The sequence below is a fragment of the Erythranthe guttata genome, chromosome 13 (genome assembly GCF_056151865.1).
Source record: "Erythranthe guttata isolate IM_541 chromosome 13, IM_541, whole genome shotgun sequence".
Taxonomy (NCBI): domain Eukaryota; kingdom Viridiplantae; phylum Streptophyta; class Magnoliopsida; order Lamiales; family Phrymaceae; genus Erythranthe; species Erythranthe guttata.
The window spans coordinates 18611293-18626867 of NC_142545.1; the positions used below are offsets into that span (position 1 = coordinate 18611293).

Here is a 15575-nt window from a genome sequence, read left to right on the forward strand (position 1 = left end):
AACGAAACGAATATTTCCGAACTAAATAAGATTTAGGACTCGCCGGAGTTGCAGCACCAAAACATGTTGGAAGACGAAAAATGAAATCCAGATGAAGTGCTCATATTAAGTTTCATCTAAAAGGTACATTTTAATTTGTTCATACACATTAATTAATACTTAACCGAGTTTCTCACGAGATCAAGCAAAAGCTATCTCCTCTATGGGGGTAATATCGTCAACTAACGGGGCTTTTGGTTCTAAATCAATAAACTGATTAGACTTGCTAGCAAGGTGTGAAATGCTAACCCTACCCTCGCGCCTGATGTAATCCGCAACAGCTTTCATTTCTTCCAGTGATATGTATATGTATTTTCCTCTGTCATCCATTACACCAGATAATCTTCCTGTACAAACAAACATACGTATATATTCAACTCCGTATTCAACTCAAATGCTAAAATTTTAATTAAATGGGAAAAGAAACAGCATACCCATAGTCTCGAGTGAGGTTATTCGATTGATACAATCCTGCACCAAACAACAAAGTCAGACCGTATTTATACATTTATTTACATTTTTTGGGGGAAAGAATTCAAGCTATTAAGAGCTACCTGAGTTCGCAACTTGAACTCTGCAGCAATATCCTCCAGAGGAACGCATTTATGCTTCTGCAAAATCAAATTGAAAAGATGAATAATTTTTTTACTTTTGGATCACCTAATCAAGAAATAAATAAACGGGATCTCGCTAAGGTCACCTTGATGTACTCCACAAAATCAAAGAGCAGTCCTTGGCTTCCATCTTGCATTTCGTTTTCTGTTGTACCTTCGGCATCAATAGAAAACTCTCCTTTCCACTTTTCAAAATCCAACGCAGCAGCTTCTTCCTCCTTGGCTTTGCGAGCTATGGCTTCTTCTTCCTGGATAAATTATATTTAAGTACTTCCGAATGACATATCATATCATTTAACAATTTCACAAGACAGTCATAAGTTTCTATTACGAACCAGCTTTCTTTCTTCAGCTTCGCGCTCTTCATCTTTCCTCCTCCTCATCTCTTCATAACGGTCTTGTTTTGTTCTCCTCGAGTCACGTGAAGCATCTTCAGCCTGCAGAAGCAATCATAAGATGACAACACATTTAATGCCAGTCTACTTGGCCCATTTATAAACCTAATTTGAAACATCAAGAAAGTTCGATAGATCTTTCTGGATTAGGTTTTTAACTAGTTAGCCCACAAGGCTGTTTTAGAAGGTTAACTATGGCTCAATAAATCTTCACCTGGCGCTGTGCTTCTCTCTCTTGTCGTTTCTTTTCCTTCTTCTTTGATGCTTTAGCAGTGTAGTACCCATCTGCATCTTCTTCATCGTCGCTTCCATCAAGAGTTTCTGTAGCCACGTAAAATTACAACTTACTATCACATGTGTACAATATGCCTGTAAGTGAGACAACAGAGCAAGTCTTCACACATGCAATTAAATACAGGTGCCAAGTAAAGACATATCTATCAACCTAAGCTAATGCAGTGAAAGTCATCTTTTGTGTATACAGTTATACTGAATATGATGTTAGCTGCATAAAAATAAGACGGAGTCGAAAAATGAAGAGGCAGATCTGTAAATATCAAAAGAGAGAGCAAGAAAATCTCTTAATATCCAGGCAAGCCTCTCTTTGAATGCTTATAAGAACCCTTCACCTACCAGCAGTGAAGCAATTCCTTCACCATAGCAGGCATCTTGTCAAATGATTCATATTCAAATAAAAGACATCAGGTTCCATTAATTGAACAATGCAATAAAAAACTTGTGAACAGGCTCCTCTCATGTTAACATTAACAAACAGAGAGTTTCCTTATTCCCAAAATTATCCCCCATTAAAAAATCCCCTCGTAATTTAGAGTTTTGGGTACGTTTCATTAAGATAACAATTAAAAGCTGAGAATTACGCACTGCTTAGAATGAACTGGCAGGAAAAAAAATGTAACGAGGGAGCTTCGGTAAGAAATGTAAGGGATTACTGGGTACGAACTCGTATCATATTAATCTGATCCTCTCGATATAATATTAACTGTTCAATATCAAAGGAACCAAAAAATTAGTCTTGCCCTATCAGAATTTCATTAATAGAAATTGATAAGAACGAATCAGTACCACAATACGTAACACTAAATTCATCTAAAATGAAGAAAGTTTAATTAAAAAAATAGAAGAGAAAGCAAACCTTCCACATTAGCAACAGCTGATGATGTGCTGGCAGCAGAAGAAGCTGCAGTTCTTCGGCGCATTCGCCCCCGTGGATTACCACCACCAGCCCTAACCACTCTTTCCCCTTGCATTTCCTAAATCAACCCCAAACAAAATAAATTACACAAAATTGTTGCTATTCAAACATAAAATCATCACCGACATTCAAAAACATCAACACTATATTCTCAATTTCAAAATAATGATCAAAGAACCTACTAATGATCTTCATTAAAAAAAATCGGAAATCATTAATTATATACCTGAGGCTCTTCTTCATGTTCGCGAGGGCGGGAATCGACTCGACGTCTCCAGAAATACAGTGGAATCAGAGAGAAAATCACAACCATCATCAATACTGCCACGATTATATCCTCCATTTTTTCTTCCTCGATTCGATAATCGAAATTTAAACAGCTAAAACCCTGACGGAGAACTAAATTAGTTATGGGGAAATTGATTGTTAAGAACAGACGAGTATTCTGCGAGTGATTTTGACGCGAGCTTCTCGTTTCACTTTAACCCAATGTTGAACAATACGACATCGTATCGGACTATCCATCACAGGGATTGCAGACCGGTCGAATCGGGCCGGTATGGGTAATTTGGCCCATTTAGCCCATACAATTCATGATTCACTTGAACTTGGCCCAATATACATGGCCCGAATTTGAACAACATTACGAATAACAACATATTTTAATAGAGTTACTTTTAATTTCGTATTTGTCAAGATATGATTAGTAAAAGCAAAATTATATAATTATTAAATTGTATAAACGGAATATTCATAAAAGAAAATCATGTCATTGAACGATGGGTTCAATATATATGAATCGTATTAATTTATATAAGATTGGATTAACTATCTACTATTTAAGATCTTCGGATTTGTTTTCTTAATGAATCAGCAACCAATTATATAAATGCACTGATCATCAAACTTACATTCTCGTATAATAGTAGCTTACTATTCGCAGCCCGCATGGGTCTAGCTCAACTGGTTCCGGAGGTGGTAAGTTGGTGCAATGTCCTAGGATCTAATCCTGGTAGCCGCAGTGTGGGAATTTCAACTCCAAATGAGGGTTGGTTCCTTGTGGGCACCAGGTCCGGGTCCGCTACCTTAATGGGCCGTTGAGTTACCATTGAAAAAATATTCGAATTTGAATAAAAGATGTTCGGTTTCTTAAACAAATCTAACATTTTTCCAAATCGAATTGACAAATATACAAAAATGTTCATATATTATAAAAGTGAATGTATTACAAAAGTCAACCCCACGCGCTCAGATCACAGTGTTACTCACACAAAGCAACTTTAAATTAAACAGAGTTTTTACAAGCCCTCGGTGAAAGTAACTCCGGTGGAGCCCAACCAATCGCCGCCCTGAATCAACTCCTTCACAGTAAACTTGGTGGCCTCCGCCGCGTCGGTAATCACATGATACCCAGTCCAATTCACCCTCTTGCTTGTCCCAGCACCACCTCCCTTGTTCATATACTCCCCGTAGTACAGCGTCTTCAGAGCAAAATCGCCGCTCCACTCCGCCCACCCCGCCGGATCGATCAGATCTCCGATGGTCGACTGCATCACCACCGTCCTCGAGTACTCCTTCCACGGCCGCCCTAGGTACGTCGGGAACGAACCCTTCACCGGTGCCAGGTCAGCACTCGCAATCATCTCACAGTCCTGGATCGAGGTCCCCGTGTTCTGGTTCGGGTCGGTCCGCCCCTGCGCCGTCACCATGTTCTTCTGGCTCTTCATCGGCTTCCGCGCCACCAGCTTGCACTTCTGGAACACCACCGCCGCGTTGCCGAAGATGAAGTCCACCGTCCCCGTGACGTAGCTCTCCCTGTAGAACTGCCGCAGCGAGTGCGTGTACAGCGTGTCCTGGTACGCGTCGATCCGGCACCGGTTTATCACGGACTTGTCCGCCCCCACCCGCAGCGCCACCGCCTGGTGCTTCTCCGGCCCCGCCGTGTTCTGGATGCAAATGTCCTGCATTATGAAACCCTCTCCAACCGCCGCTGCGTGAATCGGAACAATTCAGTACAAAACAAAACAAAATTAAAAATTAATTAGCCCTAATTTTGACAGGAATTACCAAATTACCAAGAGTGGCGGAATTGAAGGTGGTGGCGCCGTCGACAACGTTAAGATCACCGGTAATAATAGTGTTGTTCATACCATCGCCGATAATCATCAAATTCTTCTTGTTCTTACCAACTTCAACATTCTCCTTATAAGTCCCTTTCTTCACATAAATCACATACCGCTTCTTGCTCTTATCAGGTGCCGCCGCAACCGCTTCCGCCACCGTCTTGTAATTCCCCGACCCATCCGCCGCCACCGTCAGATCAGCTGCCACAGCATCCGACGTGCTCTGCAGCAGCTGCCTCTCCACTTTCGTAATCCACAACGGCATATAATTCTGCCCGAATGACGAAATATCCACTTCGTTGTGATCAAGCTTCGATACTGCCACCGCAAACACAGCCAAAGAAGCACTCGCCCTTTCGATCAAATCCTCAATTACTTCCCCTATATATTGTTTCTCGAAAGAATCGAGCCCATCGAAACACGTGACGTGATTAGTGAGCACACCGCTAAGCCAAGCTTGCGCATTGGCTAGAGACGTCGCACTAGTTTCATTGTTGAGCTCTCGAATCGAATCGAGCACGAGATCAATCGAAAGGTCGATTAGGTGGAGACAATCGGCAAGAGCACCTCGTTCGGTTCGAGCATTCATACGATTCTTGAGTTTCCTCGTCTGTGAGATAGCTCTGCTCATGTGATGGGCTTGCTTGATCAAGAACTTTTGGAGTAAAGTGGTGCCGTCTTGTTGCGGTGTAATTGCGATTGCGCCATTATCGGAAGTAACTTCGGACACGAAATCTTGGCATGATCGGGGATTTCGAGCACGGCTGCACAAGTGTGAAGGGTTTGAATTTGACTGATAATGATTAGGAAGAAGAAGAACAGCTGAGATAATTAGTGCAGAGATGGATATGGTGAAGAAGATGAATTTGCAGTTGGATTTTGTTTTGTGGAGCAGAGGTTGGTTTGTTGAAGCCATTGTTGAATTTCTTGCTGTGATGTTTTACAATCTAATTACATTTGTAGGTTTATATAAAGAAATGGGAGTGATTGGAGTGAAATGCGGAATATTTTAATCAGACAATTGATGCGATTTTTCTAGTCTAGAGATAGTGGCTCTAATCATCAATTAGTGTTTGTTTAACTTTATTTCATCCAAAACAAATAATAGTTTTAGTACGTCTCATTTTGCTGACAAGATTAGTCAAACTAAATATTGTAAGTAGGGGTGAAAGTCGAATGAATCGGATCGAAATTAGCCTTTTCGAAAAAAATTCAAAAAATTTCAGAAGTACAAAATCTATTCCAATTTCAATTCCAAAATTTTCGGAATCTAAAAATTCATTTCAATTCCAAAAAGCCCGAAAATTTCGGAATTTCGGAAAAATATCGGAAATCACATAAGCTTTAACATTTCAAAACTTAGCCAAAATTTTCTAAAATGTTCATAATTTTTCGAAAATAATAGCATCCACGTCAAATTACGAAAAAAACTCATCTTATTTGAATAATTACAATCACCCTCATTAATTATGAATCTTCTTACAAGTTCACTCATGCGATGTCAAATTTAGTAGAATCTTTTAGACTATATGGAATATTTTCCAGTTTGTACTCATTTTATCCCATTTTTTTTGGAAAGAAAAGTTATTTATTAACTAAGCATAGAACACCAACCCAAAAGGTAGTGCAGATCCCTCAATACAAGATGAACCAAATCTAGTCGCAAGACAATGCGCTAATTGATTTCTAGAACGCTTTACGAACGAATAATCACATGACTCAAAAGAACTAGCTATGAGTAGGCATTCCTGAATATACGCCCCAAATCCCATTTGAGATCCACATTTTGAAACAAGATGTTCATAAGACAAGGCTTCTCTAGGCTTGTAAATGTGATACTGTAGTGCATCAGAAACTATACTGTTATACAAAACTTAGTACAAAATAGAAAACATTTCATAGAATTAGAATTACGACTAATCTCCATAACCAAACGAGTCCATAATATATTGTTAATTGTCATGAGTCATGAGTCATGTGACACATTATTGTGACCTGTGACGGAGTATTATATGCAGCGGTATGGAAAAGGCTTAAACATTTATTATTACACAATTATTATTCTTATTATTGTGGGCATAACCTCTATTATATACTCTTTTATTTTATTTAAAAAAAAAATGATAGAGTTGATATGGAAATCTGGAAAGGATTTATCCACGAACGCGAATCGAGAAAGTGCATGATTATGACAGGGTGGAACATTTTCACGTGGACCTCAGATTTAATTAAATTTATATTAATTTAAGGAAATCCATAGTTTTGTTTTAATTGACGGAGTAGAAAACGGAGTTTATCTACAGCAGTCGGAATTTTGTGGATAAGAGTTGACGGAGTGATGCATGGTACATTCAAGTTGCTGCTGTCAATTGATCTTTAATTTGGACAACGTGACAATCAGGTCTGGACTATTGTAGCACATGGAGAATTAGGTATCCATATATCGGTGACAAAACTATTTTAATATTAATTCAAATATGGAAACACGTGGCAAGAGGATGGGAGACCCACCCGGTGATAATCACCGGATACAGGGTTGAATTAAGCTGTATACCCGTTGTTGAGTGCTCGTTTGAACATCGGTTGTTGAAACTCAATGGCCAGAATCGAAGGAAGATCTAGAGCCTTCCAATGGTTTAATCGAACAAGTACGCCTATTATATATGTTGCTGTAGTTACGTATCCAGGCGCGGGAATCCACTCGATGGGATTCCGAGAAAGTGGAGTTCAGGTAGAGTTTTCTACAGTGGCATCTTTTTGTATAAGAGTTTGGAGTTGCTGTTAGTTAGTTAAATGGTCTCGAACACGACAACATGAAAATTAGGTCTCTATACATTGTCGTTCGTAATATCGAACATGTGTTGTGTTCGACATTAGTTGGAGTGCATTCAATTCTGATAATAACAACTGATTTATATAGGTGATTTAGGCCGATAATGGTACGGAAAATCTAAAATCAAGTAAAGCCACACGCCGAATATTTACAAGCTTCACAGTAAAATTCATGGCCTCCGCCGCGCGGCGCATGCTTGAGAGATCAAATGTTGGCATGCTTCGAGATTTAGAGCGGTACAGCACATGTACGAAGGGCTGTCGTTTTTGGTCGGATTATAATTAGGAAGGAGAGAAACAACTGAAATTAGTACAAGTGAAAGGATGGATAAGTGAGGAAGAGGATTCTCCAGTTGGCTATGGTTATATATATATATATATATATATATATATATATATATATATATATATATATATATATATATATATATATATATATATATATATATATTTTAAATAAGCACACAAACACATTGATGGTAGTTTTTTAAGACAAACCAGGAAAAAAGCCCAACCAGATAGGTTCTTACACAGAAACATACTCCAATTAAGGAGCACCACATCGATATCTAGCAAACGAAAGGCTTAAATTTTATTTCGTTCTACCTCAATCACATTTAATTCCTTATTCCGTTCAAGCATCGAGAATTTCAGCATCATCAACCGCAGCTAAGACCATCTCCGGGTGGATGCTTCCTACATTATTAGCCAACCCCAGTGACTGCAACGCAATGTGAGCCGCCTTCTGACCCGATATCATCATCGCTCCGAACGTGGGGCCCTGCGATCAAATCAAATTTCCACATCACTATTATCAAAACAAACTCAAATAATCGTTTACGAGTACAAACATATTCTTAATCGACATTTACCAACAAACAAGTACATGTTTATACATATACACACATATATATACTTACCATTCTTGGAGCTCCATCAATTTCTGCAACCTCCATGCCGGTGACAATCATCCCGGGCACAATTTCTCGGGTAAGCCTAACAATAGCATCCTCGGCCGTATTCATATCCAACGCCTTCATACCAGGAACACTATCGATCATTCCAATACTCTTCAACCTCTTCACACCCGTAGCACCGAACGGGCCATCGTGCCCGCACGAGCTCACCACCACCTTTGCCTCCATGACATTGGGGTCCATGCAAGACTGAGTGTCGTGGTTCATCGACACGAGAGCCCAGTTGGTCACAACTCCGGCGACCCTGCCTCCCTTCACTATCAGATCTTCGGCCGCCACGGCATTGAAGAGCTTCACATTCGGCCTGGCCAGGAGCTTGCTCATGATCGTGGAGGTGAAGAGGGCCGCGTGCTTGATCACCACGTAGTTGTCCTGCTCGTCGTATTCCAAGCCGAGCTCGTCTAGGAAGAGGTGGGCGGGTTTGCGCACCACCATGGCGGAGAAGAGCTGCCCTCCTAGCCATGCTCCGCCACCTGGGCTCACTGACTGCTCGATTATCGCAACCTGTAAATATAATTTTAATCATCAATCCAATCAATCTTATAAAAATCCAATCAACTTTATCAAACGAGGCTGTTTAAAAATGGTACTTTCTTTGTGCAAGAATACATAATTTTTAATCTGTTCTTATAAATCATCAGTAATCCATTATTTTACGAAAATCATCATAAAAAATTCAAGAAACCTCGCCACTGTTAATTGTTCCGGGCTCAACCAATTAAACAGAGAAAATAATTACAGAACACCCTAAAAAAGTTGCTGAAAAATCCGTTCAAATCACCCAGATTATTAATTACTCAGAAAAATTCCCAAATATTTATATACTTACAACTGTTTGAGAAAATGACTCAACGAGAACAACAGTAAAAATGAAAAATTCCCAAATATTTATATACTTACAACTGTTTGACAAAATGACTCAACGAGAACAGCAGTAAGAACGAAAAACCAAAATCGATTTGCAATAAAATTAAAGAGGGGTACCCGAACAGAAGGGTTTTTGCTGAGCTCATAAGCGCAGGAGAGTCCGGCGGATCCAGCCCCGACAACGACAACATCGGTGTCGGCATAAGTAATCATGTCCGTCATGTACCTCCTCGTCATCTCCCGAGAAACGATCGATTCCTTAATCGGAGCAAATCTGAACTGATTCAGATCGTAACCCGGAGGAGAAGAAGCCGACGACATGGATATGGGCGACCCATTTGGTTTGGCGGATCGGGTTGCCTGGCGGCGGCGGCGAACTGCAGGGGAGATGGGCTGGCCGTTGAAGGAAGTTTTGAGGGTGTCGAAAAATGAGGGTTTTGAGGCTAGGGCAGAAGCCATGGTCGCCATTTTTGATTTTTTTTTTTTGACAGTGATAAAAATTGGGATTGTTTACAGTGAGGAAATTATATATATAGAATTGAAGGGATGAGGATGAATTAATGAGAGAGAATCTGGGAGGCGAAGGTTGGGATGAGGGTGAATTAATGGTGGTTTTTGAAATTATAAATGCAGGTGGATTTGGAAGGCTTCTGTGTTTGGTATACACGTGAATGCCATGCACAGGTTGGTTTCTTCAACCTTCTGTGCTAGTACTTATTTTCACTGGAAAAAAAAAATTATATATATATATATATTGTCACTTTAAAATTCAAGTGATGCATAATTATTTGTATTTTGGAGAATTTTTCATGTCCCAAATTATTTATTATTTTAGATATTTTATGAAGTATTAATTGTATTATATTCAATTTTACGCTTTATCATTCATAATTAATTACTAGTAAAACAATGAACTCATAATTTTTCTTGTTTCAAATTATCTATCACTTTAGAATTTAAATGATGTATTAATTACTATTTTCTCAATTTATCCTTATGACTATTGAGAGAAGGGTGTATTTAACGCCAATGATATGTTAGTAATTTTCTATATTTTTACTATAATCTATACAAATTTATTGATATTCTTCATATGGGCAATCCAAAACGTCGTCTAAATCGGGACGGAGGTAGTATCACGAACGAAAGAAGTAATTAGTGAGAACTAATTATCACAAATATAATTTTCAAGAGAAGATAATCATCAAACATGTTTTTATTTAAATTTAAAGATTAAATTTTAAGGTGTTAGGATATAAAACTTATAAGATCCAACTTTTCCGCCAAGTTGCACATGAACAAACATTTGATATGTGGAACTAATTTTGAAGGAATTGTGAAAAATATCGAGATTCGGAAGCAAGTACACAAACAATCATAGTGACGAATATATGCAAACAACACAGCAAGATCACAAATCATATCCATTAATAGAAAAAGACTTACTTCAGTCAACATCACACATTAAACTCGTAGAGAAACACGAAACTAAAACAAAACAGCCAGTACGTAGTATCACTAGATCTTTACGGCTTGTTCAACAAATAGAGCTACTATACACTCAGAGATTAGCACTGAGTTAATATTGCACAGCCACACTACAGATACAGATGCTGCTGCAGCTCAGAAACCATGAATCTTGATATGCTCCTTTTTCACGATTCCAGCCTGTTCCCATAAAATCAGGATTAGCTAATAACATACATCCAAACATATCGAATTAATACGACCAATTGTCATCTTGTCACTATTATTATTATTTTTGTTCATGTTTTAATGGTGAATATGTACGAAAATCACCTGAACAAGAAAGGACGAAACGTTCTTCCTCTGATCACCTTGGAGTTGAATAACCTTCACCAAGATATTTTTAATTGAATATGACTGAATATATAAAAACATTTAAAACGACGAGTAGGGAAGAAAACTTGAGAATAAGATTTCAAACCTGTCCTAGTTCTGGGTCCTGAACAACGGTTCCATTGCAGCAAAATTCTTTCTTAAGATCCTTCAAGATTTTGTTATAGCTGAACTCTTTCTTCAATCCCTGCACAGTTGTTAGGCTTTTACGACCATTTCGTTGTTGTACACGAATGTGAACGTAGTCCTTTGACCCAGCACCGGAATTTTCAGCATTTGCATCAGCAAAAGGATCTAACAATTTTACATGAAAAAACCGAATTACAGAAAGCATAAAGGACCCGTCTTGCATCTAGCTCCGCCCCAAAATTTCATTACATTTTCTTTATCTACTTTATTTTAAAACATTTACATCGAATCAAGGACGAAAAAAATTGCAGCCAAAACAATAATTACAGGGCAAACATAAAACGTTACGCAAATATAGCATACCGTATGCAGATGGAACCTGGATGTCAAGCTCAGACATGAAACTCGGTTGATGCAGCAAATTCGAACCCGGCAAACACGATTTGCTCAAACTAGATTTGAATTATCAGACCTGGTTATATACAAAATAACATGAACCAACAAAATCAGACACTAAATCATTCAATTGAGAGCTTCACTTTTATGCAAATTTATTGATGACAAAAAAAAAATATTAATAAAGCAGATCAAACACTAAACCAAAATAGAGGGCAGCGTGAAGATTGATCCGCATGTATAAACGTTTAAAAAAAAATCCCAATTAACAAGTAACTGATTCATCAACAAAACTCACAAACTAAAAGGGCTAAATCAAATTAACAACCAGATATCCCTAATTATAACCCTAATTTGAACAGATCTGAAAGAATCCGAAAACATAAAGGGGGAAAATGGTGCAATATAAGATTACCTGATCCAAAAACTAGGGTTAGATTGACGATACGGACGGCGATTTACAAACGGAGCCCCAAATTCTGATAGGAGAAGAGAAGAGATGCGCAAGTTTGTGTTCATAGAACGTCGAATAATGAGATTAATTAAAGAAAATTGTGGGGTGTTTACTGCCTGCTTCGCGGTGCAGTTGGTGCACGTGCCTACCCATGCTACGTGGCAGTTATTCATTTGGCGGTGCATTGGTTGAGAAGCACCGTGTGGTTGTTTTAGATTGCGGGGTGATCCAAAAATATAGTAGGCCTCTTTCTAGTCAAAAGAGTTAATAGGCTTTTTGTTTTTTTGGTTATGGCCCATTATAAGAAAATGATGTGTGCTTCAAATAAATTAAAGAGTAAATTTCACTTTCCATCATCCTACTTTCGTTCAATATTAATTTACTATCTTCTACTCTCAGTTGCATCGATTTGCCCCATTGTACTTTGGCTAGATACGAATTTACCACATTCTACTTTCAATTGCATCGATTTGCCCCCTTGTACTTCGGTTCGATATCACTTTACCCTATTCTACTCTCAATTACATCGATTTCTCCCCATGGACTTAAAAATTTGTCTCAATAAGACCCTCGCCATTAGTTTTCACACCGTTGACCTTTACATCGTTTGATCTAAGTTTGAAAATTACAAAAAATCCACCCCAACAGTTTAAATAATTATTATAAAAATTAAAAAAATAAAAATAAATTGTGGTTGGCGTCGTGGACTATATTTTCTCGTTGTCTTGAATTTTTTATTTTTCATTTATTTTTTATTTTTTATTTTTTTAATAATTATTTTAAACTGTGAGGGGTGACTTTTTAGTAATTTTCAGACTTACATCAAACGGTGTTAAGGTCAAAGGTCCGAAAACTAACGGTGATGACTACATTGGGACAATTTTACTAGTACAGAGGGTCAAATCGATACAATTTGGAGTAGAAGGGGGTAAGGTGATATCGAGCCAAAGTACAAGGGGGCAAATCGATGCAATTGAGGGTAGAAGGGGGTAAGGTGATATCGAGCCAACGTACAATGGGGCAAATCGATGCAATTGAAAGTAGAAGCGGGTAAGGTGATATCGAGCCAACGTACAAAGGGGAAAATCGATGCAATTGAGAGTAGAAGAGGGTAAAGTGATATCAAGCCAAAGTACAAGGTGGCAAATTGATGAAATTGAGAGTAGAAGAGGGTAAAGTGATATCAAGCCAAAGCACAATGGGGCAAATCGATAAAATTGAGAGTATAATGGAGTAAAGTGATATCGAACCAAAATATAAGGGGAAATTGGAATTTACTCTAAATTAAATGGTAATATATTTTATTTTGTAATATAATAAAGGGAACATTACGGTCATTCCTGATGTATGACCAAATTACAAAATACTCATCTTGTTTGCGTAATTATAGCAACTCTATCCTTTTAATTTTTTTTACATGAAATTTATGTAATTCGGTTATTTACTGACCAAATCGTATATCCAATTTGGTAAACGATATAAAATGTTAGCGTACTGAAATTTCGGTTCAATTTTATCGATTTGATATCCCTAATTACCCTCTATAAGATATTTTCATAAGATAATACATAATTGAGGGGTAACTGTAATTATACAAACAGAAGGGAGATTTTTGTAATTTAACCATAACTATGTGGCCGTAATTTGCCCTATAATAAAATAACCTATGTCATACTTCAAAATGAGAAATTGATATTAATTAATAAAATATCATGATCCCACTATATATTAATATAATATAATTCAGTGGCAGCATATGCATGAGTGACTTACGTGGAAGGCTCGACCCATGACACGTCACCCCTCCGCCACCTCCACGTTCTCTTCATGCAAATCAAATCCCACTATATATTAATATTAATATTTTTAACAATATATTATATATGTATACAATATTTCAAATAGAACCCTGAGCAGAAATTTAATAGTAAATAATAATGGCAAAACTCGCAATTTTCGCCGGCTTCTTGGCCGCTTTGATCGCCGTGGGCAGCGCCGCCACCACCTACAGGACGGTGGACGAGGAGGAAAACCCCTCTTGCCAGAGAGAAATTAAAGAGATGCCGATGAAGGAATGCATTAAATGGATACAGTCTGAGTTGGGCGGCGGAAGAAGCCCCTTCCTGGGAAGCGCGGTGGCTAACCCCGGCCAAGAGCACCTCCAGGAGTGCTGCGACGAGTTCTGGCGCGTGAGCTCACCGTGCCGGTGCGAGGCGGTGGAACATATGACGAGGCAGATGCAGCAACAGTACGGAACTGAGGAGACGCAGGAAACTATCAGGGAAAGGATGCAGTCTCTTCCCCGCACGTGCAATATCAGATCCCCCACGCGCTGCCGCTCTCCGGCCGCCGTCTTTGTCTGAACAGTCTAGAGCTGTATCTACTATCTACTAGCTAGTGTTATTTATGCATCTGGATTTTTTTTTTCTTTTGTTTGTGTATGTGTTTTTGTTTTCTTGTTGCATCTTCCACCAAGATTTATTTTATATATTATTTAATGGGTTTGTCCCTTATTTTTGGCCCCTTTAAATGATTTTTTATTAATTAAACTACTAATCATATCAGATAACTTTTTTGGCATTTCAATTCCTAATTTAAAGCCCGCAATTAGGAAATTAAAAAATAATAATTTTCTTAATTATACTTTTTCTAGTATTCTCAATCAACAATTTATCCAAAAACAAAGCTATTTCAAGATTAATACACTTTTCATTTCAAGAACTTTTCACTTTCATCTAATCAGAAAGCTAACTCAATGTATTGCAAATTCGTGTTCTTAGTTTTGCCGAATTAAAATCGAAAAATGGTTAAAATTACGTTTGAAGTTGAAATGGCATCATTAACACTGAAACGTTATTTTTCAAATTCCTTCTAAACAGTTTCTGGCTCCAATTCCACAATATCATCACTACAAAAAGTAACTTTTAAGTGGCATCGCAACAACTATTTTTACATGGTTAAGCAAAAAACATTGTCACTATGAGCTTATTATGATAATAAGGTATTACTAATTTTATATAGTGCTTATCATCATGATAATACGGTATTATTACTAATTTTATATAGTGACAACAAAAATTGATTGTGTCACTTCTATATAACGACAATATATATCAAGAATGATCAAAGGGACAATTAAAAAGAAATCATTAATGATCAAGGGACAACATAAAAAACATTAAGTGACAATAAAAAGAGCTATTAAATTTAAAAAATATGCCGTCACTAAATACATGCATGCATACTCACTAGTAGCTCATTTTATTGCCACTTAATCATCTTTCATTTCGCTATATACAATGAATGACACTCCATCAGTGACAAGCGTAACCATCGTAACAATATTGTTTGCCAACCATATAAAAATGTGTATTGTCACAAAATATTATTTCTTACAATGTAAGGTAAATGTGTATAGAGTGTACTGGGGCACCCCGAAACCCCATAAACTTTTATAGGACCCCAGTATAGCAAATGTTGTCCACATTAAATTCTAAATACTATTTAATAAAATTCTAGAATATAATCATCATTATAATTTGTACACAAATTAAATCTTAAATATACAAAAAATCTCCAAATATATACCCTATAATTTCCACAAATGGATCGAATCGAAGAAATTTAACTATACAAAGAAGTAATTATTAGTTACTTTTTTTATGGTGCATTTTGC

At 37.6% G+C, this 15575-nt stretch overlaps 5 protein-coding genes across 5 annotated transcripts; 1 reads left to right on the plus strand and 4 right to left on the minus strand.

The window, feature by feature from the left end:
• Positions 1-81: 81 nt before the first annotated feature.
• Positions 82-2759, minus strand: LOC105948773 (DDRGK domain protein). The gene is made up of 8 exons (XM_012971999.2): positions 2488-2759; positions 2202-2319; positions 1263-1369; positions 989-1090; positions 740-901; positions 594-650; positions 474-510; positions 82-386 (listed from the first exon to the last, which is right to left on the minus strand). The coding sequence occupies exons 1-8, from the start codon at positions 2602-2604 to the stop codon at positions 181-183; spliced, it is 906 nt and encodes a 301-aa protein (XP_012827453.2). The 5' UTR covers positions 2605-2759; the 3' UTR covers positions 82-180.
• Positions 2760-3441: 682 nt separating this feature from the next.
• Positions 3442-5469, minus strand: LOC105948771 (pectinesterase). The gene is made up of 2 exons (XM_012971997.2): positions 4337-5469; positions 3442-4251 (listed from the first exon to the last, which is right to left on the minus strand). The coding sequence occupies exons 1-2, from the start codon at positions 5298-5300 to the stop codon at positions 3560-3562; spliced, it is 1656 nt and encodes a 551-aa protein (XP_012827451.2). The 5' UTR covers positions 5301-5469; the 3' UTR covers positions 3442-3559.
• A 2220-nt stretch (positions 5470-7689) lies between these two features.
• LOC105948772 (thiamine thiazole synthase, chloroplastic) lies at positions 7690-9785 on the minus strand. Its single transcript, XM_012971998.2, has 3 exons — positions 9178-9785; positions 8137-8697; positions 7690-7997 (listed from the first exon to the last, which is right to left on the minus strand). Exons 1-3 carry the CDS (start codon positions 9526-9528, stop codon positions 7851-7853), a joined length of 1059 nt encoding a protein of 352 aa, XP_012827452.2. The 5' UTR covers positions 9529-9785; the 3' UTR covers positions 7690-7850.
• Positions 9786-10471: 686 nt separating this feature from the next.
• LOC105948774 (protein translation factor SUI1 homolog) lies at positions 10472-11990 on the minus strand. The gene is made up of 5 exons (XM_012972001.2): positions 11861-11990; positions 11413-11521; positions 11009-11214; positions 10861-10914; positions 10472-10728 (listed from the first exon to the last, which is right to left on the minus strand). Exons 2-5 carry the CDS (start codon positions 11447-11449, stop codon positions 10684-10686), a joined length of 342 nt encoding a protein of 113 aa, XP_012827455.1. The 5' UTR covers positions 11450-11521; positions 11861-11990; the 3' UTR covers positions 10472-10683.
• Positions 11991-13836: 1846 nt separating this feature from the next.
• LOC148766104 (2S seed storage protein 1-like) lies at positions 13837-14262 on the plus strand. Its single transcript, XM_088812491.1, has one exon. The coding sequence runs from the start codon at positions 13837-13839 to the stop codon at positions 14260-14262; it is 426 nt and encodes a 141-aa protein (XP_088668617.1).
• The last annotated feature ends 1313 nt before the right edge of the window (positions 14263-15575 follow it).

Bases quoted from the DNA above. Each gene is read 5' to 3' on its own strand.
- LOC105948771 (XM_012971997.2), bottom strand. From the start codon at position 5,300: ATGGCTTCAACAAACCAACCTCTGCTCCACAAAACAAAATCCAACTGC. The intron at 4,252-4,336 runs GTAATTTGGTAA...CGATTCACGCAG, and splicing joins CTTCAATTCCGCCACTCTTG to CGGCGGTTGGAGAGGGTTTC.
- LOC105948774 (XM_012972001.2), bottom strand. From the start codon at position 11,449: ATGTCTGAGCTTGACATCCAGGTTCCATCTGCATACG. The intron at 11,215-11,412 runs GTATGCTATATT...TAAAATTGTTAG, and splicing joins CCAGGTTCCATCTGCATACG to ATCCTTTTGCTGATGCAAAT. The intron at 10,915-11,008 runs GTTTGAAATCTT...ATCTTGGTGAAG, and splicing joins AGGACCCAGAACTAGGACAG to GTTATTCAACTCCAAGGTGA.
- LOC105948772 (XM_012971998.2), bottom strand. From the start codon at position 9,528: ATGGCGACCATGGCTTCTGCCCTAGCCTCAAAACCCTCATTTTTCGAC. The intron at 8,698-9,177 runs GTACCCCTCTTT...TTATATTTACAG, and splicing joins GCAAAAACCCTTCTGTTCGG to GTTGCGATAATCGAGCAGTC. The intron at 7,998-8,136 runs GTAAGTATATAT...ATTTGATCGCAG, and splicing joins TTGATGGAGCTCCAAGAATG to GGCCCCACGTTCGGAGCGAT.
- LOC148766104 (XM_088812491.1), top strand. From the start codon at position 13,837: ATGGCAAAACTCGCAATTTTCGCCGGCTTCTTGGCCGCTTTGATCGCC.
- LOC105948773 (XM_012971999.2), bottom strand. From the start codon at position 2,604: ATGGAGGATATAATCGTGGCAGTATTGATGATGGTTGTGATTTTCTCT. The intron at 651-739 runs GTGACCTTAGCG...TTGATTTTGCAG, and splicing joins ATTTTGTGGAGTACATCAAG to AAGCATAAATGCGTTCCTCT. The intron at 387-473 runs GTATGCTGTTTC...TTGTTTGTACAG, and splicing joins AACCTCACTCGAGACTATGG to GAAGATTATCTGGTGTAATG.